This window comes from Saccopteryx leptura, chromosome 6 (genome assembly GCF_036850995.1).
Source record: "Saccopteryx leptura isolate mSacLep1 chromosome 6, mSacLep1_pri_phased_curated, whole genome shotgun sequence".
Lineage (NCBI taxonomy): Eukaryota > Metazoa > Chordata > Mammalia > Chiroptera > Emballonuridae > Saccopteryx > Saccopteryx leptura.
Genome location: NC_089508.1, coordinates 61,373,077 through 61,400,335, shown reverse-complemented (window position 1 = coordinate 61,400,335; position 27,259 = coordinate 61,373,077). Strand labels below are relative to the sequence as shown.

The 27,259-nt window shown below is 38.8% G+C and overlaps 1 protein-coding gene across 1 annotated transcript in view; it reads right to left on the bottom strand.

The window, feature by feature from the left end:
* The window catches only part of ALDH1A2 (aldehyde dehydrogenase 1 family member A2), a 98,120-nt gene that overhangs the window by 14,146 nt on the left and 56,715 nt on the right, over nt 1-27,259 (bottom strand). Inside the window, exons 5-8 of the mRNA XM_066341660.1 lie at nt 25,266-25,327; nt 23,085-23,213; nt 22,848-22,961; nt 526-628 (exon numbers count right to left, since the gene is read on the bottom strand). Of these exons, the coding sequence (XP_066197757.1) occupies nt 526-628; nt 22,848-22,961; nt 23,085-23,213; nt 25,266-25,327 (408 nt within the window). The remainder of the gene's footprint in view (nt 1-525; nt 629-22,847; nt 22,962-23,084; nt 23,214-25,265; nt 25,328-27,259) is intronic.

The window sequence follows — 27,259 nt, the reverse complement described above, 5'->3', positions numbered from 1 at the left end:
GGGCTGTGCACACACAACTGACCAGAGTATGTTGTCATCCTGACTGAGAGTCACGAGAGCAACAGCCAGGGGTTGAGATGATCAAACAGAGAAAGGGTTGTGCGTTTGTCAGGGCTAGGGAAGTAGAATTTTTTAAATGATCTACAAAGCCACCAGGCACACCTGAGAAGTTTCAGATTTCCTAAATCTAGGCTGGGAGGTTACATTTCAGGTGTTCGGGTGCTTGGGCACTGGTCCCTCGCTATACAGCACTGGCCAAGCCTCCACCCCTCCCACCTTTTCCTGCACCACAGTCAAAACAGCTTATTAGTGTCTAGAAAACAAGCTCTATTCAGTTCCCAAATGGTAAGTGCTCTTTCCCAATATTAAACTATTTCCCCCTTAGAAGGAAGGGTCCAGATTCTTCTTCTTAAACGCTCCCTAGTTTTGGAGATCTTTCTCTTACTGTCCTGTCAAAAGGAGAGATAAAGGAGAGCACCAAAAGACGGTGCGCCGGAGTGCGTACGAGACCCGCGGCTGACTTACAATCAGCATCGGCAAAGATGATATTGGGACTTTTCCCTCCAAGTTCCAGAGTTACTCGCTTCAAATTACTTCTTCCGGCTGCTTCTTGGATAAGCTTTCCAACCTGAAAGAAAGTGGAGACAGGTTTTGTACTCTGTGCAGGTGAGAGGGTCGGCGGCCAGAGCTGGCTCTGGGCAGCAGGGGTATGCAGCATGACGGGTCCTGCAAAGCAAACCCACCCACTGGATGACACAGGAACAGCTCCTGTGGTCAACTCGTGTGGACAAGATATATGTCCTTGCCTCAGGGACTAGGAATGCTCTCAGCTCCTTCAGTCTGCCTCAGCTAAAAAGGGCCCTCTTACCCAAGGGGATACCCTCCCCTGGGGGTCCCACATTCACCCACTGATGGTGGCAGGGATACGAGGGTCTTGCCCTTTCAGCCCACGCAGGACAATTCTGAGACCACACATGCTCCGCTGGGCCACATGTGTTGGCTGAGGCCATCAGGCCTGCGCTACAACTCGACCTCCCGTGTCCATTCCCCTGTAGCAGGGAAACTCAATACCCTGCACGCCACACTCCACTCCGCCTCAGGGACTTCCTCTGGAGAACCGGACCAGCAACAGGGCGCTGCTCCTCTGGAGGGGACAGGTCACTGTGGAAAATGCTGAGGCACCATATAGGCAGTTCACTCTGGCTGAGATGAAAAATGCTACTACCTGTGCCTGGATCCTACTGAAAATTAAGTATTTTAAAAGCCCAGAGAAGAAAAATTATGGGCTACGTTTGACTCCTGCAGCTCCTTGTTGAGCTCCTCAGGTAGGACTTGTCATTCCTTGAGCAGCCCAGAGGCATAGTGTAGACCCAAGTGCTCTGGAACCTGATCATTTCTCTTACTGATTCTATCACTTACTGTTTGACCCTGGAAAACTGACTCAGCATCTCTAAGCCTCGGAGTTTCCTCCTCTGTAAATGAAGCTAAAAACAGTGTCTATCTCAGAATTCAGTTGTTTGAGGATTGAGTGATTTAAGAGGTTTGGCCCTTATAATAGTGAGTGCCCGCACCTGTTAACCACATGCAGGTGTGAGAGGCTGGGGCCCCTCTTCCTCCACTTCCAGGGCAGAGGAAGGGAGGTGAGGCTCAGGGAAGTTTCTAGATCCCCACAGCAGGGCTCGCCGGGCACCTCCAACCTGCCCATGTGCATTAGCTGTTTCAGGAAAATATTGGGAAAACTGTTTCTCTGAACTCCCCCAGTCTCCAAGGCTACTCATTATGGATTAAATGCTTTGTGGTTTTATTATAACTCTACCACATGGCAAAAATTTTAACAAATATATTCTCATTCTGAGGAAGCCTAACCTTGGGGAACAAACAGTGATGTCTCTGAAAGAGGTAAAATTAAGAGTCTCATAGTTTGCAGAACAATGTCACTTCCAAGGGGCTGAGCAGCATGACCCACCTGACCCTAAGATGAATGAATGGGTGGACGTCAGCCCACCCACCACACTGCCACTTCCCTGCCTTGTCAGCTCCCTAGGAAGATGGGCTAATAACGGCCTCGTTTCAGACAAACATGCTCTCTCTCCTTCAAGAAAATACGTGTACACAAAGGAAAGGAGGACTTGGCCCTCTGTTCCCGCAGGAGAATGTCAGCCAGGTGAGAATTCTGACTGAAGCCAGAGACTCACAGGCAGCCGGCCCGACAGCCCCCGGGTGCCCCGAGGAGGCTGTGTCCATGTCCGTGGCTGCCTATTCCCCGGAACTTCAGTGTGTGGCTCTCTCTGTCCTGAGGAAACCATATTAATTGATAAGGACTCATTTTAAAGTCTATGAAGATAGACAAGTGCTTTCTCAAAGGAGAGAATCACTGGAAGTCATGAATGTTATTACTCATTGTATTAAAAACTAATATTTAATTGAGCTGGTCTGGGTCACATATTTATATACATTCACTCATTTAAGGCTCTCAAAACCCCCCCAAAGTGGGTACTATCTCATTTGCAAGGTGAGTAAACTCAAGACTTAGAAGTCCATGGATGTTACCAGGTTACCCAGCTGGTTCCAGCAGAAGCTGTGGGACTCTGCAGGCTGACAGAGCACAGGTGGGGCTCACTCCCTCTCCTTCCCTCTGCCCCATACTCTGCCCTCCCTGACCCCTTCCCTTATTCACCGAGCACCTAATGCTTACCTCATGCCACCTTACTCTCGAACTCCAAACTGATTTCAAAGTGAGTGAAAATATCACTTTTTGCAGACACAAATGATGGTCACAAATCAGTTAAACTTATATTCTGCCTTCAAACTGACATTTTAAAAAAGAAGCAAGAACAAGAAGAAACCACGGCTTTCACAGCTGGTAAGGCATGAATAAATGTTTGACGTTGGAGAGGAGTGCTGGCCCGGCTGGCGCTACATTTCTGCTAGCCCTGCTCTCTGACCTGCATCAAATCTTCACTGGCTGATTTTTTCTTTTTCTTTTTTTGCCACCAAGGATGTTCAGTAATTATTTTCATGGCTACAGTAACTATACAAAAATTTGCTCAGAGATGAATACCTAAGAATAATTTTTTCTGCTGTCAATGCTTTGCCAGCCTTTCCTTAGAAACCAAATTTGTGCTAAACACTGCAAGGCAAATCTCAGATGAATAATGAGTGCCTTTCCTCTGCATCTTTGGAAGAAGGTCAAGTTGCAGCCCAGCCTCAAGAACGAACTGGATGTGTTAGGTGACAGGAGAACCACTTCCACCTGAAGTGGCCTCAGGACAGGATACTCTGAAAAACTTGTTTTCACCAGTCTCCGTCACTGGATACATAGTCTTGGTTCTCCTCCTGTGTACAAACTGCCATGTTGAGCACAGTCCCTTAGCGACAAGGAACTCACAAGTAAGAGGACTCCCATGTAAACCTAGCAGGTGCTCAGTATATGTGGTTTTAAAGTCCACTTAGAGAAAAATCTGGGTCTGGTTAAATATTAGATCTGAAGAGATGAAATTATGGTTCTGCAGCACTTCGTTATAACCCAGAGTCAGACCTCTCTGGGCCTCCCCATAGAACTGGGCGAGGGTGCAACAATCTTCATTAATGATGGGATCAGGCATCGTGTGCCTTCCCATGACATTCTCAGTTTGCAGGTCACACTCTCTTTGGAGAATATATTACTACTCGTGAATTCTCCCCGCTAGTGGAGCGAGGTGAAGTGACCCCAAACAGGAGGCACACCTCATTATCATTATCATGAGGGGGAGGGGTGATGGGAAGGAGAACAGAGGCGGGATTCTTAATAGGAAAGAGTAATGTTTGAAAACAATGAGTTTAAGAGAGAACTGACTCTGTGTCCGATTACAAAACATGATAGGTCCTATGCAAATCAACCTAAACTATTACTTATACAAATACCATGTGGAGGTTTCCCAAATTAAAATCTATTAAGTTAGAAAGTCTAGGAACAAACACAATTACAGACATCAGACAAAGACCTGGGATTCACTGGGCCATCTTAGATGGAAAAGTAATAAGCAGGGGTCCTTGGGGACACATGTTACACTGGTTATATGAACCCCTTGACAGTGATCGGAAGGCGGAAGTGCATGGCAAGATAAACGAGGCTGCAAGGACACTCATCTTCTAAGTGGTTAAAAGTCAAGTCAGTAGGGATAGACTCCATAAAGCCAAGCCCTAGTTTGATGAAACAGGCAATCGGTAAGGTAAAACAGATAAATATATAGTTTGGAAAACATACAGTATGTGAATATAGATTAAACAGAATAAAGGCATAGAGAATAAATTTTGAGTTCATCATTATCTTTTTTTTGCGATCAGCAAAAATTTCACAATATACTTTTATTATACCTCCTACCTTATCTTTGACAATCTGGCTAACTATAACCATGCTCAGGTTTATGGATGACAGTTTGGTTCATAGGAGTTAGAAAATGTAGGTACTAGAAACTCTGGCTTGACTCCTAACTCATCCTCAATTGGGAAAGCCACTGTAGCTACTTGGGCCTCCATTTCTTCATCTAATGAATGAAGGCACAAGCCAAGCAGTTCATCTGTCTCTTTGGTCTCCAGTTCATTAAAAGAGTTAAAGACACAGAGGGCTCCTGGAGCCCCTGCTCATTCTGAGAGTCTGTCCACAACTCTTCTGCATTCTTCTAGCCTTATGGAGAAGTAGTTTTTCACAGAAGCACCACAGCTGCACTAAATGATAGAAAAATCTGATCTTGTTTTAGTTTCTTTCATAGAGCTCATTATGAAAAAATGACAGTGTTCCTATCATGTGGTTTCCTAACTTTGCACTCCCTGCTGAGTCTCTCAGCTGTATCCATGTACCCCAAACAGGCGAGGGCAGGGAACGGGTGGCTCCCCCACATATAACGCAACTGGGCTAATTCTCAGCAGGAATGTTGGCACAGATCAACTCTGACTCCCATCCTGGTTTTGAATAGTTTTCAAGATTGATATCAGAAGTATCCCTGGACTCAGCCACAATGTATCAGAATCATGTTCACGGTAATGCAACAGGGTAGGGAATGCAGGCTTGCACTTTGCTTGGAAAATAATCTGTTATCCAGGATAAAAAAGAACACAGGAGGCTTCCCATGCCCTTTAGTCAAGGCTGTTTCTCCCTGAACAGGGTTTCTGAAGTTGGGTAAAACTTATATTTTTATTAATTAATTACCCATACTGAGGTGGATTTCTTCTCAAAGATATTTCTTTTTCTTGGTTAGTTAATTGTGCATATTAAAGTGAATTCATTCTCATAGATATTCCACTTTTTAAAAAAATAGAAACATCTCCAGTTGTGATCTCAATAAACTGGTTAAAAATACCTGCTTTCTACGAAATATTTTCATTTCTTAAACCCCAAAAAGATTGACTCTATGCTTCCACCTATTCCTCCTTTCTTTATGTACATTGTTGTGCTCGTTGGTTCCAACTATGATGAAATAAAAATGCCAAAAATATGTATTATTGGGTATTTCTTGTCTTTCTGAAATATTCAGAAATAATAGGCAAATGAATCTGTTCAAATTTCTACCAGAAGGTAACCAGACAAGGCATCTAAGTAGTCCCTTTAATTTAAGTGGTAACAGCAATTTCAAAACTTTACTTATGAAATTCAGATTACAAAAACCAATATAGCCACTAAAAACAATTCCAGCCTCTTTCCTACTGTTCCCACCACCACACACAGCTCTCACTCCAGCCACATGAAACCACTTGCCCTTCCCAGAATACGCCTGCCTTTGCATAAGCTCTTCCATCTGAAATGCCTTGTTCCTCCCTTTGTTTACTTGATAAACTAATTTTTCAGACCCACTCTCCCCCAAGTTTTTATGTCCTGGATCCATTGATTGATTCCACATAACTCTCACACTGCTTTCATTAACAGCTCTCTTCCCCATGAGGCTGAGTTTGTGAGCAAAGGGACTCCACACACACGCATGCACACATGCACACACGCACACACACACACACACAATTCTCAACAACATTCCATGAATCAATGGACCAGAACATGGCAGCTGCTCTTGAGGTCTCTGGAAATCAGAGAACATGAAGTCTTTAGAGAAACAGTGAGAGCCTGGAACACAGGACAGCTACTTCCAAGGCTTAGCTTTGCCAAAGCTAGTGGCCAGATTTTTAGCTTTCTTCTTCTGACTTACTTTGGCTTAAATTTCTGCACCATTAATGAAGGGCATGGCTTGGTGGTTGGTTCTTACTCCATATTGGAGATCCCGTACTCTTAAAAGCTTTTTCTGTGTATGGACTCCACTTCTAGAGATTCTGATCTTCATTTGGAGTGAGGCACACAGGTATGGGTATATTTTTTAAATTCCCACCAACATTTCAATGTGTTGCTAGGTTTAAGAACCACAAGACTAAAGATTTTAATGGGCATTTCTCCCATACTGTCTCTAACTTTTCATTGTTGGTTCTATTTTCTAATTGTTCAACATTATCATTTATTAGCACCTATTATATGCTGCTTGTGCTAACATTACTTTATGTAATCTTCACAGCAACACTCTGAGGCAACAGTTATTACCCCATCTTAGAGCTGAAAAAACACAACACAGAGAGGTCAAGAAATGATTTGCTGACAAGAGCGTGGCAGAACCAGGAGTGGACTTCAAATGCCCACATCACGCCTTGGCCTCTTTTTGCTCAAGATAGCTTCTCTCTATGGTTTCTGCCTCTCTTGTCCAGATGTTCTGCTGGGGGTTCAGTCCCTTTTACCATGAGCAGAATTCTGATATCTAAACACACTATCCACAACTAACAGATACTCTCTAGATCAAGTGCCCTGTACACTTAGCTATTCTTTTGTTAGATATGACTCTCCCTTCCTATTTCAGGTAAATTTCTTAATAAACCAGGATTTTTATTTTTTGGTCACTTTCACAGGAAGAAACCTGGTATAATCAAGTCAAAGCTACCTCATGAGTCCCACTAACCAAGTGAAGTACATGGTGGGCATATTAGGACCTGTTCACGCTCAGCCTGAGTTCTGAGGAGAGAAACCTACATACAATCAAGGAATCTCAGCTAGCAGGCAGAGACTACAGCATACATTTTCTTATTCTTCAGTTGTCAAGTTTAGATTATAATAGTAAAGATGAAAAGAAAGCCAATAATTTAAACACTGTACATCCAATGAAACTGACACATCAAACTGGCATATTTGATTCAAATGCTGGATATTTATTGGTGGACCCATACAACCTTGGAAAGAGGCCCATTAACTTTTATAAAAAATAGCTAGAACTGTAGCATGCTGCTTCCCCACTTACGAAGGGGGGAAGAGGCTGCATGGAGCAGAGAGCTGACCTGATTCCTTACTCAAGCAGCGGAGAGGGTGTCCATCATGCCACATGACATCCATCTCACTTAGGAAATGAAAGGGGAACCCCGGCTGCGTAAATTAGAATCAGTGATAATACAGCTGTTAGCTACAAACATTTGTTTGGCATGAATCAATCTGGACTCTCCTGTAGTTTGCTTTGATGGTCTCTCTACTATCTTGTTGACTAATGATGAAATCATGGTTTGTTAATCTAACGGAATAAAGAAAACACCATACAAAGCAAAACGCAAACTGTTTTCCTAGACTTGATTGAGGTTGTTTATTGATTCTGTGTTTGTCAGTCCTTTTATATCCACTTATTAAATATTTACATGTATTGCCTACGTATTTAGCTACAGAAGTTAATTCTATCTTTAATCTGAGTAACTTTGTTTGCTTTTTAAAGACTTTTTGCTAAAGTAAATGGAAAGCAGCCCCTTGAAATAAGCTTCTTGCTGCTGATGGTTACACTTTGTGATGTCCCAATAGGTCCACTCTGTCTAGAGTAATCATAACAGGAGCCATATTCAAATCTATATTTAAATGACAAGTTCTCTCCGGAAGCATCTATACAATTTCCCAAGTAGCCTACAAAATTAAAAAGGATAAATGAATAAAGAAGTAAAAATATATAAGCTGAGAAGAGGTTTGAAGATTATACAATCATTTGATTTGCCTGTGAAAACTCTCTACCTACCACCATTAATATGGATAATTATATGTTGGCTTTCACATTCTAAACGAATGCTTCTCCCTCGAGTCCTCTGTTGTCTATCAATGATACCTCTCCAGGGAAGAGACTAGGAGAAGCTGCAGAGGCCACAAGATTGGTTTCCATCCAAGGGAATGTAAGCCTCTCAAGCAAGAGAAATATCAAATGTAGACTCTGTCAGAAAAATTTAGCTGAAACTTCCTCTATTCACACTGCTATAAGCTACCTCACTGTGTGAGTAGTCCTAACAGGAAAGCGTTTCACAGGGCCACCTTCCACCTCTTTCTCTTTGCCAAAGTTTATCTTCTCTCTCTTTCTCTCTCTCAGTTCCTCATTTAATATCTGCATCTCTAAAGATGTGAATACTTAGTCTTTACTGTTCTTGTGAAGATAAAGAAATTCCTATGTTATATTATATGAAGTTACAGTGAGATAATATTACATACCTGTCAGAATGGCTCAAATTAAAAAGACCTTGCAAATGCTGGCAAGGATGTGAAGGAGCTAGAAGTCTTATACATTGATGCTATGAATGTAAGTAAATAACACTCATTTTGGGGAAAAAAAAAGCAGTTTCTTAACTTAATATGATCCAGCCATTTCATTACTAAGTATTTACCCAGGAAAAATGGAAACACACACATAAACATACACATGCACACAAACTTGCATATAAAATATTCTTAGAAGCTTTTATTTGTAGGAGTCCCACCCAGGAAACAACCTGAATGTCCTAAATGTCCATCAATAGGTAATTAGATAAACTGTGATAGATTCATGAAATAAATTGTTACTCAGCAATAAAAAAATAAATATTAATATATGTGACATAGATAGATCTAAAACTAATTGTATGTATAAATAAAATAATGGAATAAATTAAATTTTAAAATAATTAGAGCTGAAAGAGAAAGAGAATAAATGAAAAGGAAAAGAAAGAAACAAAGAAAAGCAAAAGGTTGTGAAAATAAAGAACAGATCAGAGGCTAATAAAAGAAATTACAATTAGAATTAAAAGGGGGCAACATTTGAGATTATAAATCTAAACAAGAATAAAACAGTGTACTCATTATAGAAGTTGGTCAGTTCTCATTTATCTGCACAGAAGGTAGAACAAAATCATTGAGCTAGACAGGAAGGGTAGACAAGAAAGGACGTCATTATGACAGAAGAAATGGCATTTTCAAAATCCTAGAACTGTGAAAGGAGGTTGCCAAGCCGTCTGGTAAGGCTAGAGAGCCGGAAAAGCTGTAAGGCAAGGTCATGATCACCTTGTCTATTACCTTAAGGAGTCTGCACATTCAAGTAGAGACGTCCACTTTGCAATTGGACACAGAAGTCTGGAGTTCAAAAGAGGGGCTAAAAATTATAAGTGAACTATTTCAGAGGAATATTCTAAATGAAATATTAGTGTTGTGCTCATTTGATTACTTTCACTTTGGTAAATTAAAAAATCAAATGGATCAATTAAGTTAGTATAGGTGAAAAACCTATACTGAAAGTCTTATAGGGAAGAGAGTTGGAGAGGAAAATGGTAATTAATTTGTTCAGAAACCAAAACTTATGACAGAAATAAACATTGAAACTTGTCTTAGGAATAGTGCTTCTATGCAGATAAAGACTAAGTGAACAAAAATTGCTTGTAGAAAGAAAATCCAACCAGCTAGGCCTGAAAGATACAATTTTCTACAAATTCATCAAATGAATCTCCGGGCTGCATCAAACAGCCTCCACACGTAATGGTCCTGAGGGCATAGTGGTGCCATGCAATGGCATCAGATCTGTGCTAAACCTACCAAATCCTCTGGGGAACAGGCCTGGAGCACAGATGGAATAAAGAGGAGGAAGAATAAGTTCATAAAGAACTCAATTCTATTTAACATGCTCATTGGTTCATTTACTCATATAAAATCAGTACAGCCCTGAGTTGTTTCATTTGTAAAAGTAAAGAGTGATTTAAGGATATCTTCACAGTGCCCACACACAACAGAAGATCGATCGGATAAAACAGGAACCTTAGTTCTAAGATGATCAAAGTCATCTCTCTTTTGTAGCTAGTGAGTCTGTTAATGCCATTCTGGGCTCTCTAGCTGCTCCGGTACACAAAGAGCAAGAACGAGGGAAAATATAATTAACAGACTGAAGAATGGCAAAAAAGTTGTTATATTGCTTGTTCATGAGGTGTAGCTTATAGAAATAAGTCTTAGCACTTCACAACAGCACTGTGTGAGTCGAAGCCTCTATCTGAGAGATACAATCAGAGCAGAATTGCTCACATGGCAGTTATGTTCCCCTGCGTTCAGCTGGCTGTTTTCCCTGGTCACTATACTGTATGGATTCATAATATCCATGAACTTTTGGAAATATTTGTAAATTTCTAATTAAATACTGGCATTTTTTGTTGCTTCTTTGTTGAGTAATTCAAGAATGTAAGAAATGCTCTGGACCATGCCTTTGCTTTGCTAAACTGATTTTGAGTTAATTTTTTTCCCTTCAGGTGCTGGAGTGGGAACTACAGACACACACCACACAATATGAGTGGAACCTGTCAGTTTATGCCTACATTTTTTTTGTTTGTTTTTTTAACAGAGACAGAGAGAGTCAGAGAGAGGGACAGACAGACAGGAACGGAGAGATGAAGCATCAATCATTAGTTTTTCGTTGTGCATTGCAACACCTTAGTTGTTCATTAATTGCTTTCTCTTATGTGCCTTGACCGCAGGCCTTCAGCAGACTGAGTAACCCCTTGCTTGGGTCCAAGCTGATGAGCTTTTGCTCAAACCAGATGAGCCCGCACTCAAGCCAGCGACCTCGGGGTCTCAAACCCGGGTCCTCGGTATACCAGTATGATGCTCTATCCACTGCGCAACCGCTTTTGTACAGATTTACAAACTCAGAGCTGTAGCTTTTCTCTTAAATGGGCCTGAGAACATGTTATGGAGTATGACTCAACTACTTAAGTTGTATATAAACTAGTGATTCTTGAATGTTAATGAACATAACAATCACTAGAAAATCTTATTTGAATGAGGATTCCTGGACCCCACTTTCAAATGTTCTGAGAAGATCTTGGGTGGTGCCCAGGAATCTGTTTTTAAATAAGCCCCTCCCCCTCCCATGGGCTCTACCCCTTCTCTATCACTGTGGGCAAAGTAGCCCTTGAACAACTACTGGAACAACGGTAACTAAATTACACTTTACAGCAAAGTATGGTGATGTATCTCTCCCTGCACCAGAATTCAGTTCTGACAAACTTAGTTGAAGGCCTGCCTCCGCCCCTGGCTAGACCATAGGAGAATCATGAGCAAGTTCCTTAACAAGTACCAAGTGTCCTCTTCCAGCACCGTCTCTAAATCCAGTACACTATACCACTTAAAAAAACAGGATTGAAATCAGTTTATGCAAGCAAGCACCTGGGCAATCTTCCAAAAAATGAAATAGAAGAACAAAAACAAAAGCAAAAAACCCAAACATTTATTAGAAGACAAAAATATTTGTAAAATATTTATAAAAGCTATAAAACAAACAAAAGGAAAGTAAAATTGCCAGAGGCAAGCAAGAATTAGTTTTTGATAGACATATTCTTTACAAATGGAAGTTTCAAACTCAACTAATATTTACTGAGTTTTTACAATGTGCCAAACAACAGAATGGAACTACTTTCAAATACATTACCTCAATTAATGCCCAAATAAATCTGTGAAGACTTATTCATAGCCCCTTTTAATAGAAGAAGAAACAAAAGGTCAGAAAAATTAAATAATATGCCAAGTTCACACAGCAGGAGGGGTGGGATTTGATCCAAGGTCAGTTGAATCCAGCCCCCTTCTATTATTATGCTATACTATCCTAAGCATACATTGTTCTATAAATTTCATTTTAAAATAAACAGAAAACAGTGACAGCTAGTATTTACTGTCACTTTCCTAAGAACCTGGCCCTATTCTAAACACTTTAGATATTCTAGCTTCTTTCATCCTCATAATCCATGAATTAGGCACAATCGCCCTTTAACAACAGACAGCTAATCTGAGGGCTGGAAAAATTAAAGAGCATGTATTGTGAACAGCTCCACACAATCATTATAGACGTTTAAATTGTGTCTAGTTTTCTGATATGAATATATCTTATTTATTTAGTCTTCATTATCTTTATTATGATTTGAAGATTATGTTTGGAATTTCTTATTGAAAAGTGACCGTTTCTTCTAGGTTTTTTGTTTGTTTGTTTTTTGAGAAAAGTATGGTGTGTTCTTTCAACCTTTCATTTTAGCAAAGAAATGAAGAACACTTTATTTTCCTTTAAGAGACTCTAAATAAAGGATTAAAAGAAATTAATTCAAGGTGAACCACATTAAAGTTCTTAACTTTCTAAATTCATTTAAAATTCAATGAGGTCTTTGTTGATCATTAGATTGATCATTAACTATTCAGCTCAGTTATTACCTTTGTTTATGATAAACCACTGGGTAGTTTTATAGATGAAAACCAACTTGGCCTGAATATAGGTGAGAGTAATATAAATTTGAGGATTAGAAAGATGACTTATGAGACCTAAGTATAAGGCAAAACCTGATATTTAAGCTAATTTCTGTGCACTTTTGCATCCCTTAAATATTAAATACTTTCACCAGAACACTGGGATTATGTGTTTAGCAATCATTGAACATCTGGTGTCCAGCGTTGGCTCAATCTACCAAGTTTCAGGGCACTAGGAAACCAGACACACACTAACTCCTCAACATGTCCCATCTGTCATGATTTAGGTCCTTGGGGCTTTTATTTCCCCCCAGCCCTCTATAAGGTTTTTCACTTCCAGACGAAACTTTTAAAGACACACACTGAATCAGTATCAAATCTACAGCTCTGGAATTAAAATGCCTGTTAAAAGTAGAGCTGCCTGAAATGACAAAAAATGAAAACTGACAAAAAAAGGCAACAGTGAAACTTAATCTCCCATTTTACATTCTAGCCAAATATGTATCTAGTTTTTTAAAGTACTGGTCCTTAATATCAGACATGGGAAATGATTCTGAGAATTGAACGATACTAGTATTTGTTGATTATCTGCCAATATCAAGCAACACACTACTCACAAGGGACCCCCAGCTGGGGTTCCGCCAAGTCCTTTTTGTACTTTGGTTCCCACACCTCTACAATTTCATGTTCGCCAAAGAGAAAAGGAAATACACCTACATTTTTCCAGTTGTGAATATTAACAACTGTAGGATTAACACGTATGATTAATTTTTTCTTAAATATTGTTATCTTTGCCTCAAGTAGCTTATTTAAATTTAAATATCTTCAACTCACAATACTTCTTAATGGACAGATATATTTAAAAAGCATGTTGAGCAAGAAAATTTTAGTTCTAGTCTTGATCTTAGAACACATTCTCAAAATCAGAAAATTTTTAAGTAAAGTGATGCAAAACTATTTTTTCCTTTCCTCCACAATCCCATACACACCATACAACATTACTTACATGTTCAAAATAATTAATATTCAGTCATCTGAGTTAGACTGACTCACACAAGTTCTCTAAGGTCTAGCATAGTACTTGATATTTAATAAGTGCTCAATAAATGTTGTGTAATTGACTTAAGATAGCTTAGGTTTGAAACTTTAGGTCCTACATCCCAGAATATCAGATGGAAGCATAACATACCAAATAAGATTTAAAGATACTAAAGATGCAATTTTAAAGTACATTTTAGGGGTGAGAAAAGGAAAAAAATATGAGCTAGGACAGAGACCTTTCAGAATTAGATACTTTTGACCATGCTTTGGAAAAAAAAAAAAAAAAAAGAAACATGTCCCACTGAGAGATTTTCCTTCCTAAGTACCCCCTCCTTTGATATGTCATTCCTGACTTTCAATGGCTCCCTCCTCCTTTGGGACAGTGTACAACTCTGTAGCCAGAGAGGCAGGGTAGCACTGCGATTTGGAGTACAGGCTCTGCATATGACTGTCAGACTCACAACTTACTAGCATGTGACCATGGGCAGGTAGCAGCCTCTCCCAGCCAACCTTTGTTCACCTGCGATGAGATGATACATGCAAAGCACTTAGCAGGTGCCTTGCACACAATAAATGCTCAATCAATATTGTCTATTAATGACCACAATTAAATTTAAAATTTTTTAAAATTATCCATTTTTAACAGCTTGATTAAAATATAATTCATATACCATAAAAACCACCTTTTAACATATACAATTCAATAGTTTTTAGTATATTCAGAGAGCTATGTGACCATCAGGATTACTGAAATCTAATTCCAGAACATTCCATCACTCCAAAAATAAACTCCATATCCACTAACAGTCATTCTCACTCTCTCCTCCTTTTAGCCCCGGGCAATTACTAATCTACTTTCTGTCCATAAATCTGCCTATTCTGGACATTTTATATAAATAGGAATGTACAATATTTGGTCTTTTATGGCTTATTTTTTTCATCTAGCATAATGTTTTTAATGTTCATCTATGTTATAGCATGTATAAGCACTTCAGTCCTTTCTTATGGCTGACTAATATCCCATTGTATGTTATCAACTATCATTTGATGAACATATGGGTTGTTTGCACTTTTTTTGCAATTAAGAATAACATTTCTGTTAAAATTTTTGTGTGGTATTAAGATTTGTCAGAAGCTTTTTTCTGTGTGTATAGAGATGAGTGCATGAGTTTTGTCCTTTATTCTGTCAATATAGAGTATCACACATCGATTGATTTTTAGATGTTAAACCAACATTGCATTCTTAGAATACCAGTTTTATATATAATCCTTTTTCTGTGTCACTGAATTCTGTTTTCTAGTGTTTTTGTGTCTCTAATTTATAAAGAATATTGGTGTATAGTTTTGATGTATTATCTTTGTCGGGAAAGTCTCTACACTTTGGCCCCGATTTTTTAACCAAGAATTCTTTTCAAAGGCTTGATTTGCAACATGTTACTTTCAAGTTCATCTGCCTTCTCACCTTACTCCCCAATCGCCTGCCAACATCCACTCTATTCTATTAAAAGTTTTGATACTGTCCAGCCTCTAGATGTTTACAAACACTGTTCCCTTTTTCCCAATTCACTCTACTACTCATCCATAAGACCTATATCAAGTCCCTCTTCCTCTTCGAACCATGACAGGTCATCCAACCCCTAGAAACCTCTCCCTTTTTGGGATGCTGATGTCATATTACAAACGAACATTTGCTTAACGCTTACAATTTACAAACCTCTTATTGCATTTAATTCTCACAACTCTGAGAAATACGTGTGTTTATTAAGCCAATTTTGCACAGATTTAAATGACTGGCCCATAATTGTATAGCTACAAAGTAAAAAATATTAAACCCTGAGCTTTTGTGGCAGGAAAGAAGTGTTCCATTTAATATGTTAACTAACTCTGAGATTAGGCATTTATTTCTCAAACTCAGTCTTTCCTCCTTCATGTAGCTAACAAATATTTAAGATGCATATTGACTACACATATATATCACTTGAGGTAGTATGAAGAATGCTTAAAGGATAGACTCCAAATTACCCCCCACCCAAATAAGCCTATATGACTAAAAACTGTCATCTTCTGACACTAAAGCTAAAAAATCAACACTAAACTGATAAGCAAATCAGCTCACCCAATGAGATTAAAAGTGAGTTACTTATGGGACTACAGTACTTTTAAAATATTCTATAGTCAAACAAGCCAAAGACTTTTCTGAATCTAAATGTCTCTAGAGTTGTATTCTTTTATTTATTTATTTATTTTTAAAAATTATTTTTTTATTTATTCATTTTAGAGGAGAGAGAGAGAGAGAGAGAGAGAGAGAGAGAGAAGGGGGGGGGGAGCAGGAAGCTTCAACTCCCATATGTGCCTTGACCGGGCAATCCCAGGGTTTTGAACTGGCGACCTCAGCATTCCAGGTCAGTGCTTTATCCACTGCGCCACCATAGGTCAGGCTAGAGTTGTATTCTTTAGACTTTAATTATTTCAACTGAAGTAAATAAATTTCTATCATCACTGACTAGAATATATCCAGTGAGTTAATGATAAGCCATGAGGATAAGTGATCTGCCTGAAACCTAGAGAAAGAAATCAAAGAACGATATCAAAGTAATAAAACAATGCAATGGGGCTTCTGCTTCTTGTCGTAGTGGAGAAACTGGCACTGGTCATGCCCTCCCACTGTGAACAACTACAAAAGTAGATGAAAATGTTTCTTCAAACAGGACATGGGACTGGGATTCCAGAGATAAGAGAAACAAACACGGAAGGACCTCTCTGCCAAAAGACTGTCTAGAGTACAGCATGGGGAGACCAAAACAGAACATGGTGGTCTCCCGGAGCTGATGAAATAGAGCCGAGTTTTCGAGGCTGAGGTGGCTAAAATGTGAAGAGCTTAGTACCAGAGGGAGAGCACAAGGTCCAGAAAACTGCACAGCGGTCTCCTTGAGTCTTTGGCTGAATGGTAAGCAGGGAATACACAGGGTGAGACTCAATGAGATTAGTGAGAACAAAGGCAAGGTCGTCTGTACGCTGAATGGTTCCCAGAGCTCGTACAGGACTGGGAGACACCAGAGTTGTGGCCAGTCAGAATGGGAAAGGCCTTGCTGAACACTGGGAGCATTCAGTAGAAACCCCAGAAGGATCTCAATTTAGTAATCTTAGTCAATTTGTGTATGTTAGAAGAAGATAAAATAGTCCTAACAAAGCTTAAAATTAAGTGTCAAAAACGGTCAGGTTGTACTCAACCATCTGTTAGGAAAAAAAAATAAGGCCCAGCATTCCTTAAAGAGGAACAAGATCCACACGTTCAATATTGTAATGTTCACAATGTTCAGCAGTCTTTCAAAAAGAAACAGATATGAAAAAATGCATATATATGAAGAAATTTGATGACACTTCCAAATTTGATGGAAACTACACACTCATAGTTCTAACTATAAACTCATAGATCCAAACTTATTTAATGAACCTTAATTAGAAAAAAAAACTTCACAGAATCACATCATAATCAATTATTAAAAATCAGTAAAAATAGAATATCTTAAAAGCAGCCAGAGAAAAAACATTATGTACAGTATAACAAAGACAACGAACAAACGACTGCTAACTTTTCATTAGAAACAGTGTCAGAAGGCCCTGGCCGGTTGGCTCAGTGGTAGAAAACCGGCCTGGCGTGTGTATGTCCCAGGTTCAATTCCAGGTCAAAGCACACAGAAGAAGTGACTATCTGCTTCTCCACCCTTCCCCCTCCCATTTTTCTCTCTCTCTTCCTCCCCCACAGCAATGGCATGGCTTGATGACTCCATGGAGCCTTCATCTCAGGTGCTAAAAATAGCTCGGTTGAGAGCGTGGCCCCAAATGGGCAAAGCATAGGCCCCAGATAGGGGTTGCTGGGTGGATCCTGGCTGGGGTTCATGTGGGAGTCTGTCTCTATCTCCCCTCCTCTCACTTGGGAAAAGAAGAAAAATAAATAAATAGAAACGATGTCAGAAAAAAACAGAATGACATATTTAAAATGTTGAAGTACAATAAAAGAAAATCAGAACTGTCAAATCAGAATTCTATATCCAGAATAAAAGTTATTAAAAATAAAAATGAGATAAAAACATTTTCAGAGAAACAAAAGCTGAGAAAGTCATTAACAGACCTGCAATATAAGAAATGTCAAAGACCTTTACACAGAAGGAAAATTATATCAGAAAGAAACGTGGGCTTATGCCAAAGAAAGAAGAGAGACAGAGATGGCAATTTTTGAGTAAATGTAAAATAACTTTGTTTTCTTATTTAAAATTTTTTCAAAAAGCTGGTTGCACAAAAAGAGTAGCAAGGAAGTTTCCATGGGTATATAACATATGTAGTAGTAAATTATAGGACAAAAATAACATAAAGGATGAGATGAGAAATGGAAGAATTCTACATATGAAGTAACATAATACTATTTAATAGTAGACTCTGGTTACAATGCATATTGTAATTACAGAAACAACTACTTTTTAAAAAAGTATAGCTAATAATCCAAAATAGATGATAAATTAGAGTACGTGTTCGATTCATCCAAAAGAAGGCAGAAAAGGAACAAAACACCAGATGGGACAAGTAGAAAACAAAACTCAAGATGGGATATTTAACTAAAACCATATCAATAATTAATGAAATACTAAATAATCAAAAAATGGACACAGAAGAGTACATATTGTATTATTCAATCTATGTGACATTCTGGACTAGGCAAAATTAATGAAAAGAAGCAGTGGCAGCCTGAGACCATGGGTGTTACCCACAAAGAGACAGGAGAAATCTCTTTAGGTCATGGAAAAATTCTATCTTCATGGGAGTGACGGTCACATAAGTGTATACATTTGATACTTAAATGGGTGCATTGTATTGTATGTAAATAATAACTTCAATGAAGTATTTAAAAGGTAAAAACAAAATAATCTTAAATGTGAAAACAGAGATTTGAGCCCAAGCAACCCAGAAATAGGCGTTCCATTCTTACAAACTGTACTATGCCACATCTTGTCTGGCCCGAAAGATTAGGTCATCCATTCAATTAAGTTTCCAATACATGATATTGTGATTTATTTTTTTAAAAGTGCTTACTTTTTAGACTGAAATATCCTTGGAAGAAAAAAATAAATGCCTAGAAATTAATTTATCGAGAAATATGTAAGACTCACCTGACCAGGCGGTAGCACAGTGGATAGAGCATCAGACTGGGACTCAGAGGACCAAGGTTCGAAACCCCAAGGTTGCTGGCTTGAGCATGGGCTCATCTGGTTTGAGCACAGCTCACCAGCTTGAACCCAAGGTCGCTAGCTTGAGCAAGGGGTTACTCGGTCTGCTGTAGCCCCCCCCCCCCCCCCGGTCAAGGCACACATGAGAAAGCAATCAGTGAACAACTAAGGTGCCACAACAAAGAACTGATGCTTCTCATCTCTCTGCCTTCCTGTCTGTCCCTATATGTCCCTCTCTCTATCTCTCTCTCTGTCTCTGTCACACACAAAATAATATGTAAGACCTTTATGATGACATCAGTGATGAAAGTGACAGTACAAATAAGAGATTTATAGTATGTTCCCAGTTGAGATATCAATCTGGTAGAGAAAGCACTTATCCTCAATTTATTATAGACAGGTAATGTAACACTAATCAAAATTCCAGTGAGAGATTTTTGGGAAGTAGAAAAGATATTTAGAAAATGGATTTGAAATTTTATCTGAAAGAATGGGCAAGAATAGCCAAAAGCTATTGGAAATCCGAATAATGCTATCTTGCCTAACTTACTGCAACATATCTTTTAAAAGCTAATAATGAAAACAATCTGGCACTAGTGAAAGAATAGACATAAAATTTTAAGTCTCAAAACAGAAGCATGTATATATGGAAATTTATCATATAATGTTAATATTTTATTCAAATGAGCTGCAAAGGGATAAGCTAATAAATGATATAGAAAGAACCAAACACTCATTCACAAAAAAAATAAACTTAGGCTTCATCTTTCATTGTACATGAAAATAAATTACAACAGATAAAAGACATAAAGAGAAACAAAATCATAAAGGTACTGAAAGAAAATGTTAAGGATGATGTATATAATCTTGAAGAAGTTTTATTAAAGATGACAGGAAACCCAGAAGCCATTAAGAGAAAGACTGGCCTGACCAGGCGGTGGCACAGTGGATAGAGCGTCGGATTGGGATGCAGAGGACCCAGGTTTGAGACCCCAAGGTCGCCAGCTTGAGCACGGGCTCATCTGGTTTGAGCAAAAGCTCACCAGCTTCAACCCAAGGTCGCTAGCTTGAGCAAGGGGTTACTCGGTCTGCTGAAGGCCAACGGTCAAGGCACATATGAGAAAGCAATCAATGAACAACTAAGGTGTTGCAACGCGCAACGAAACTAATGATTGATGCTTCTCATCTCTCCGTTCCTGTCTGTCTGTCCCTGTCTATCCCTCTCTCTGACTCTCGGTCTCTGTAAAAAAAAAAAAAAGACTGAAAAACATGACTACACACAAATTTAAAACACATGTACGACAACTCTATTTTTTTAATTAAAAAACAAAGAACAAACGAAATATTTGCAAATTCTACAAGAAACATAAGATTAATATACTTAATACATAAAGAGATCTTCAAAATAAACTATCACTCTAATACATTCTTGGTGATAAGCAAGTTAACATGTAAATATCCTTTTGTTTTGCAATTCCATTTCTAAAACATATCCAACAGAATAATACACACACACAAATCTGTTCTGGATCACCAAGATTTTGTATTTCAATAGTCTGTGTAATAAAGAAAAAGTGGGAAAAAAAGTGTACATGAATGAGGATTAATTAAACTTTGATACACTGATGCAAGAGAATTCTACTCAGCTATTAAGAAGAATGAGCCTGACCAGGCTGTAGCGCAGTGGATAGAGCATCGAACCAGAATGCAGAGGACCCAGGTTGGAAACCCTGAAGGTGTCGGCTTGAGCGCAGGCTCATCCTGCTTGAGTGCAGGCTCACCACCTTGAGCGTGGGGTTGCTGGCTTGAGCATGGGATCATACACATGACCCCATGGTCACTGGCTTAAGCAAGCCCTCACCCCATCAGGGCACATATGAGAAAGCAATCAATAAACAACTAAGGAGACTAAGGAGCTGCAATGAAGAATTCATGCTTCCTGACTCTCTCCCTTCCTGTCTGTCTGTCCCTGTCTGTCCCTGTCTCTGTTACAAGAAAGAAAAAAAAAAAAAAGAATGAAGGTGATCTATTCTATAGAGGCTAACATACAAAGTGGGTATCTCATTTTACATATTATGATCTCATTTTTATTAAAAAAAATATTATATAGTCCAACATCTTAACTGACTCAGGACCACTGGTTGGTTAATTAAAAAAAGTTTAAATCAGGGAAAGATACTTTAGGTACTTGATTTTAGTTTTAAAAATATGTACAGTCTCCAGCCTTGTATATAAGAACAAAGACTTGCCTTTAATTATAGATCAACTGGTCCTTTCTGATTAAACCTTACCCTTAAAATATTGTTTTAGATTTCTGGTTTCAGTTTCTTTAAAATGAAGTGAGGACTTGAAAACATTTGTAAAGCAACGCAGGTGCACGCTCTGTCTAGATTTACACTTTACCCTCAATCTTTTACAATTGTCTTCCCCATGCTTCATTGATTGCAGTTTTTCTCAGCATCTAGCACTTAGCAAATCTTTCCAAAGCATTAGACTTAGTTTAATAGGAACAATAATTTTCTTCCATGCTCACATTTTGGTTTGTATGTTTCACTGAAATTTCAAAGTTACTATAATGAGTATAACTAAAATAAAAGGTTTGGAAACAAACAAGATTAACTCTTGACAAACATAAAACTTAATAATCTTTAACTATAAATTAATACTCAGGTTCATTAATCAATCTCTTATGGAATATTTTAACATGAATCAGTTTAACCAAGTATCATTAACTATATCAGCTCATATACTCCAGTCTCTAGACCTGTACTATCCAATATAGAGCACTTGAAAAGTCAAAATGTGAACTGAAATGTGCTGTAAATGCAAAATACAGACAAGATTTCAAAGACTTCATAGTGAAAAAAGAATGCAAACTACTGTAACAATGATTTTTATATTGATCATAAATTAAAATGATAATATAGAAATACCAGATAAAATATATTATTAAAATTAATTCACTTAAATTTTTGATGTGGCTAATAGCAAATTACAAACATTGCTCTCATTATATTAGGTAGCACTGTTCCAGACCTGAAAATATCCTTTGTTCAATAATGATGTCGTCTGTGAAGTTCTACTTGAAGAAATAGTGAATCACTTTCTTTTTTATCACCTCTGTTACCTCATCCAAGACACTTTGGATGAACAGTTTGGTAGAAGCCTCTCTAAGCAGACTCATGATTCTGTATCAGGCGTCAATAAACTATGGCTCAGGGGCCCAATTTGACCTACTGCCTATTCAGTGTGGCTCACAAGCTAAAAACAGTCTTTGTGTTTTTAAATGATTGGGAAAAAAATCAAAAGAAGATTAATATTTTGTGCGCTGTAAAAATCATATGAAACTCAAATTTCAGTATCTTCAGTAAGTTTTCTGGGCTCAGCTTGAACACTATGTGGCTACTTGGTGCTACAGGGCAGAGCTGAGGGGCTGTATCAGGGATGATGTTGCCGGCAAAGTCTACACTGTTGGCTACCTGGCCTTTACAGAAAAAGGCTTGCTGAGCCCTGTTCTATAGCATCTCTAATGACTCGTGGGCACAGTTAGTTGCCAGTTGCATCTATAGGATTGGGGGGGGGGGATAAATACAAGGGAAAGCATGCCATTTTATTTTCTGCCAGAGATTAGTTGAATTTCCAGCTTCTTAACTTTCTTCTGCCATCATTGTTTGTGACTCAAGAAAGTGTTCAGAAACTCAGTCACTGGGAAAGTCTTTTTTGAAATAGTTTTTTTATTTGTTTTTGCCTCTGTGTTCATTTTCTTTCAAAGATAACAGGGTTTTATTTATTTTTCTGGGACAGGTTTCACACAGATGATATCATAAAAAAGATCAGGGATCTGTGGCACCAACGGCCAAGGCGCACCTCTGCTCTGAGGTGCCAGTGTCCCAGCCATGACACCAGTGCTGCCCTCTGCAGCCGGGGTGCTCCCTGCTCTTTCACGCCCAGCCTCTGGGTACCACGTGCAGCTTTCTTTTAAACCCGCTACTCATGTGCAGGGCTGTTCCTCGACGCACTTTTTTTCATGTACCTACCTCCGTAGACCCTGTGAACGCAATCTTGTCTATGCCAATGTGAGAAGCTATTGCTGCCCCAGCCGTTGGCCCATATCCTGGCAAAATATTGATGACTCCTGGTGGAAAGCCAGCCTACCAAAACAGAATTGGAGGAAACGTGGTGTGTGAGAGCTGCAGAAGCACATTCAATCAGATATGCTCCAGCAGGCCCCACCGTGCGGGAGTGGGGGTCGCTCCTGAGGCGGTTTCTCTCACCTCCTTGATGAGGGCTCCCATGTACAGCGCGCTGAGCGGCGTTTGCTCTGCTGGTTTAATTACTACTGTATTGCCACAGCACAGGGCTGGCGCGATTTTCCAGGCAAACATCAGCAGGGGGAAGTTCCACTGAAAGGAACAAAAAACTCAAGGTTGATAGATGGAAAAATCTCCCTCCACTACTTTGTTTTCAAGCTGTGACTTCTCAGATTTCTCAGACTAGTCCTCAACATAAATCTTGTCCCACCACAAAGTGTAGATGTTTGGATTTTTAAATTACTTCATTAAGAATAGGAGTGACCTTGAAAATCCAAATTACTATATTCCAACTACCCAGTAAAAGAAATTGCATGGTGAAAATGGAGTCTCTGTTGTTGTTTTTCTCTTTGTTTTGGTTTGGTTTTTGTCATTATTTTATGTTTTTAAAACTAGACTTTGTTCCAGTAAGTTCTTGTGTACGAAAACTTTTTCTTGCATTTGTGATTTTTACACCAGGAATTTCAGACTGGTATGAAAGCACTTCAGTGTAGAAGAACCAGAACAGAAAATTCCAGCTGTGAATTATATTTAAGTCAATGCATTTTCCAAGGAAGTGACTTTTCTTTACATATACATATTATCACAAAAACATGATAACAAAAAATAAAGATTTATTATTTGAGTGGCCTTTTAGTTTTTGAGTAAACAAGAATTTTCATTTGTTTCCCTTCCACCACAAAATAAACAGAGACTAAAAACTATATGTGAGTATCTGAATTTGGGGCAAAAAAAATTATTTAAACTGATTTTAAAAAGATATTAAGCATGAGCCTCAGGACTATCAGGTGTCGTTGATAATTTCATTAAGAAAGAAAACAGAAATGCTGGTCCCCTGGCTTCAGCCCCTGACCACAATGTGTCTCTGCCTGAAGCATCTCAGCTGCCCTCCCTGAAAGATCCTCACTGGCCCTGGCAAGCCTGCAAAAATATACAAGTGTCTGGCCTTCACCAAACACCCAATTTCTTTTCCCCTTAGTTGTTTATAAGCTTGGGAGTCCACAGTGATGTTTTAATTCCATCTACAGTGTATAAATCTTGGAGCGTGGTAATTGAGCTGGAGCTGGCTGACAAGCAGTTCTTGTCCTGTCCGTGAAAGCTGCAGCTCTGAGGGTCTAGGAAGGGCAAGAAGAGCAGGTCTCAGTTCCCGCAATTAAGGTGACAGAACTCACCCCTGCTCTGATCTAAGTGGTGCTGCCCTGGGTGGTTTAGGAGCAGAGGGACTTAAACCAAACCTCTCATTTTCTGTTTTCATTCTGTAATAAATTTCACAGTAACCTGGAATCTGCAAATCATGAAAAGAACATTAATACCTCTCAAAAATTGTCGGCCCTCAAGGCCAAAGATGATCTTAATTCATTCTCCTGTATTTTGAAAAGAGAAAACTTCTTGTCTACAGTGTAAGAGTTTAGTTTGAGCCTCCCCTGAAATCCTTGCCAGAATGATTAGCTAGTACTGTTGGAAGGTTCGATGATGTTTTGTGTAGTGCCAAGGCTGTGTATGAGAGAGAAAGAGAGAGAGAGAGAGAGTGAGTGTGTGTGTGTGAGAGAGAGAGAGAGAGAGAGAGAGAGAAGACAATGTTTAATGTTCCAATCCAAACACTAAGCACTACATCTATTTCCCTTTACAAGACACACAACAGCCCAGCATGGTTTCAATTATGACCGTGACGTTAATGGTACTGCTGTGTCTTCTGTAGAGTCTTCTAACTAGATTCTTGTGAAAAGAAACAGTGGGAAAGAATGGGATTAAAAGACCATATAAAACAATACGCCTGGAAAGATGGTGAGTCACAGTTTTAAAAAATAAACAAGCAAATATAACAAAGCATTAATTTTCCATAAGCCAAATGGACATCTATAACCAAGGGCAGGTTATTAATACATTGGGCTTGGCTTTGCTTATTTTAATCATGAGAATTCCATGACTTGAGAATTCAACTCCTGGTAACGGAGCTGAAACCCTATTAACCTGTTCAAATAAGCATTTCCAGGGAGGCTGTTAAAGATATGTCAACAACATGAGCTCAGTTTTTTTCCCCCCCCAGTAATGGAAAACACACATCGCCGAGATCTATGTTTTATGTATCTTTAAGAGAAGTGGTTCAAATGAAAATAAATATGAGGCACGAGGAGATACACTCACCGGGATGATCTGTCCACACACTCCAATGGGTTCATGTCTTGTAAAGGTAAAATAGTCTCCATCTGAAAGAAATAAGCATGGTCACCACCAGAGAACTCAGTTTAGAAGGAAAAAATGCAGAGGGAGAACTTGGGTGGCAGCAAAAAAACAGAAATAAAGCTGAAAAAACATCCTACTCTACTGTGTATGAAAGCTGGTGGAAGAGCCATTACTTGGCATAAAGTATCTCCAGACACAGCTCCCAGATGCCCAGAGTGCTGACCTCGAAGGCGAAACGGAGGACAGGCTGGGGACACTAAAAGCAGCCCCGGGGAAGGGAAGGGATGACTAGGGGAGCTAGAAACTGGAAAGAATTCAGTACTAAATTTTATATTAAATATTTAAGTAATACTTGTATGTGAACAGTTACTTGATTTAAAAACTGAGGTATCTCAAAGTTTTTAAGAACTCAGGGAAGTACTAAAAAATTAATTAAAATGTTATTGAGTAAATTTAAAATGCTAAGCAACTGGAAAAGGCAAAAGTAAGCTCTATCTTGAATTCTTTATCATAACTCAGTCCAGGTGTCCAATGCCCTTCTTGGGCCCTAGGCGGATGCAGGCACGTGTAGGCCTATTTCAAGATGACAAAAAGTCTGCTTCAAAGAAAATTCCGTCAATAACCCAATGCCTCCATCCTCAAACTAGCCATGAAAACGAGGATGATTTAATAACTTTGTTTTCCTTATAAGAACAAAAGGCAATTGAAATAATTATCAAGGAAAACCAAACCAAATTCTTCTTTAGGAAAATGCCATTATGTTTATCTGAATTATTTCAAATGACTAATTGAAATAACCAAAGAATGGCTCATTTTTAGCATAGGGCCTTTCATTTCTGGTCCTGGGCAAAATCTTTATCTTTCCCTCAAGTGCCAACCTTTTGACCACTTCAGTGATATTTGATTTCTCTCTCAAAAGCCAAGCCTTGGGAAAGGGAAGACGCTCAGATAATACTCGTGAATAGCACTGCTACTAGGGACTGGTGGGGATGCTGGTGGAGATGGACGACTGTGTGGGTTGGGGGAAGAGAAAATGATGTGACTGTTTCTCATTGTCTCTCAACGCATCTAAATCACTAATGTTTATAACACAGAATTGTTGTAAATTCAAAATTATACATTTTAAAATGAAAGTCTCTCTCTTTCTCCTGGACCTCTTCCCAGAATTAGCAGCCACCTGTTGTTACTGGTGTATCTTTTCAAAGAACTTTCTTTCACATACAACAATATATAGCATCCTTTTATGCCCCCTCTTCTCATCTTTTAAAATGCAAATGGCATCATATTATTCACGGTTTTCTATATTTTGTGTTTCCCCACTTTCTTTTCATATAAATTCAACATTTTAAACTGCTGAATATTATTCCCCTGGCTCAATAATGGTATTACTTATAAACTATCCTGAGGGACACAGAAATTGCTTTCAGTTTAGGCAACTATAAATAATGCTGTAAACACTATCGTTTTATATATCTTAGTTTTGCATGCAGATGAATCAAGAATTTTCCTAGATGTCATTCTTCACAATCATGCCAGTTTTATTACCCTTCTTCAATTTATAAATCTCTGTAAAGGTATTTTTTAATATAATACCTTTTAATATCTGAGATTGATTTTCTCAGTAAATATAAATAAATGTGATGCCAGGCTCTTCTTCCAGGGAAGGTTTTCCAGGAGGAGCAATAATACTAATGAATAGGCTGAAGAGTTTCATTTTCAAGGAAATCCTTCCCAACTAAACTCCACAATACGGCTAAGGTGATAAATTCAGATGGATAATCACAGACCATAAAAATTGGAATATAATGTCAAGATGGAGTACAAATGGGCCGAGAAAAAATGAGAATATAAACTGAAGGACACAGGTGCTTGTTTCAGCAACACACGTGGGACACTAGACCGGTCCAGAGAAAAGCAATCAGGCTCCCGCACAGGCACAGCACAACGATTCATAA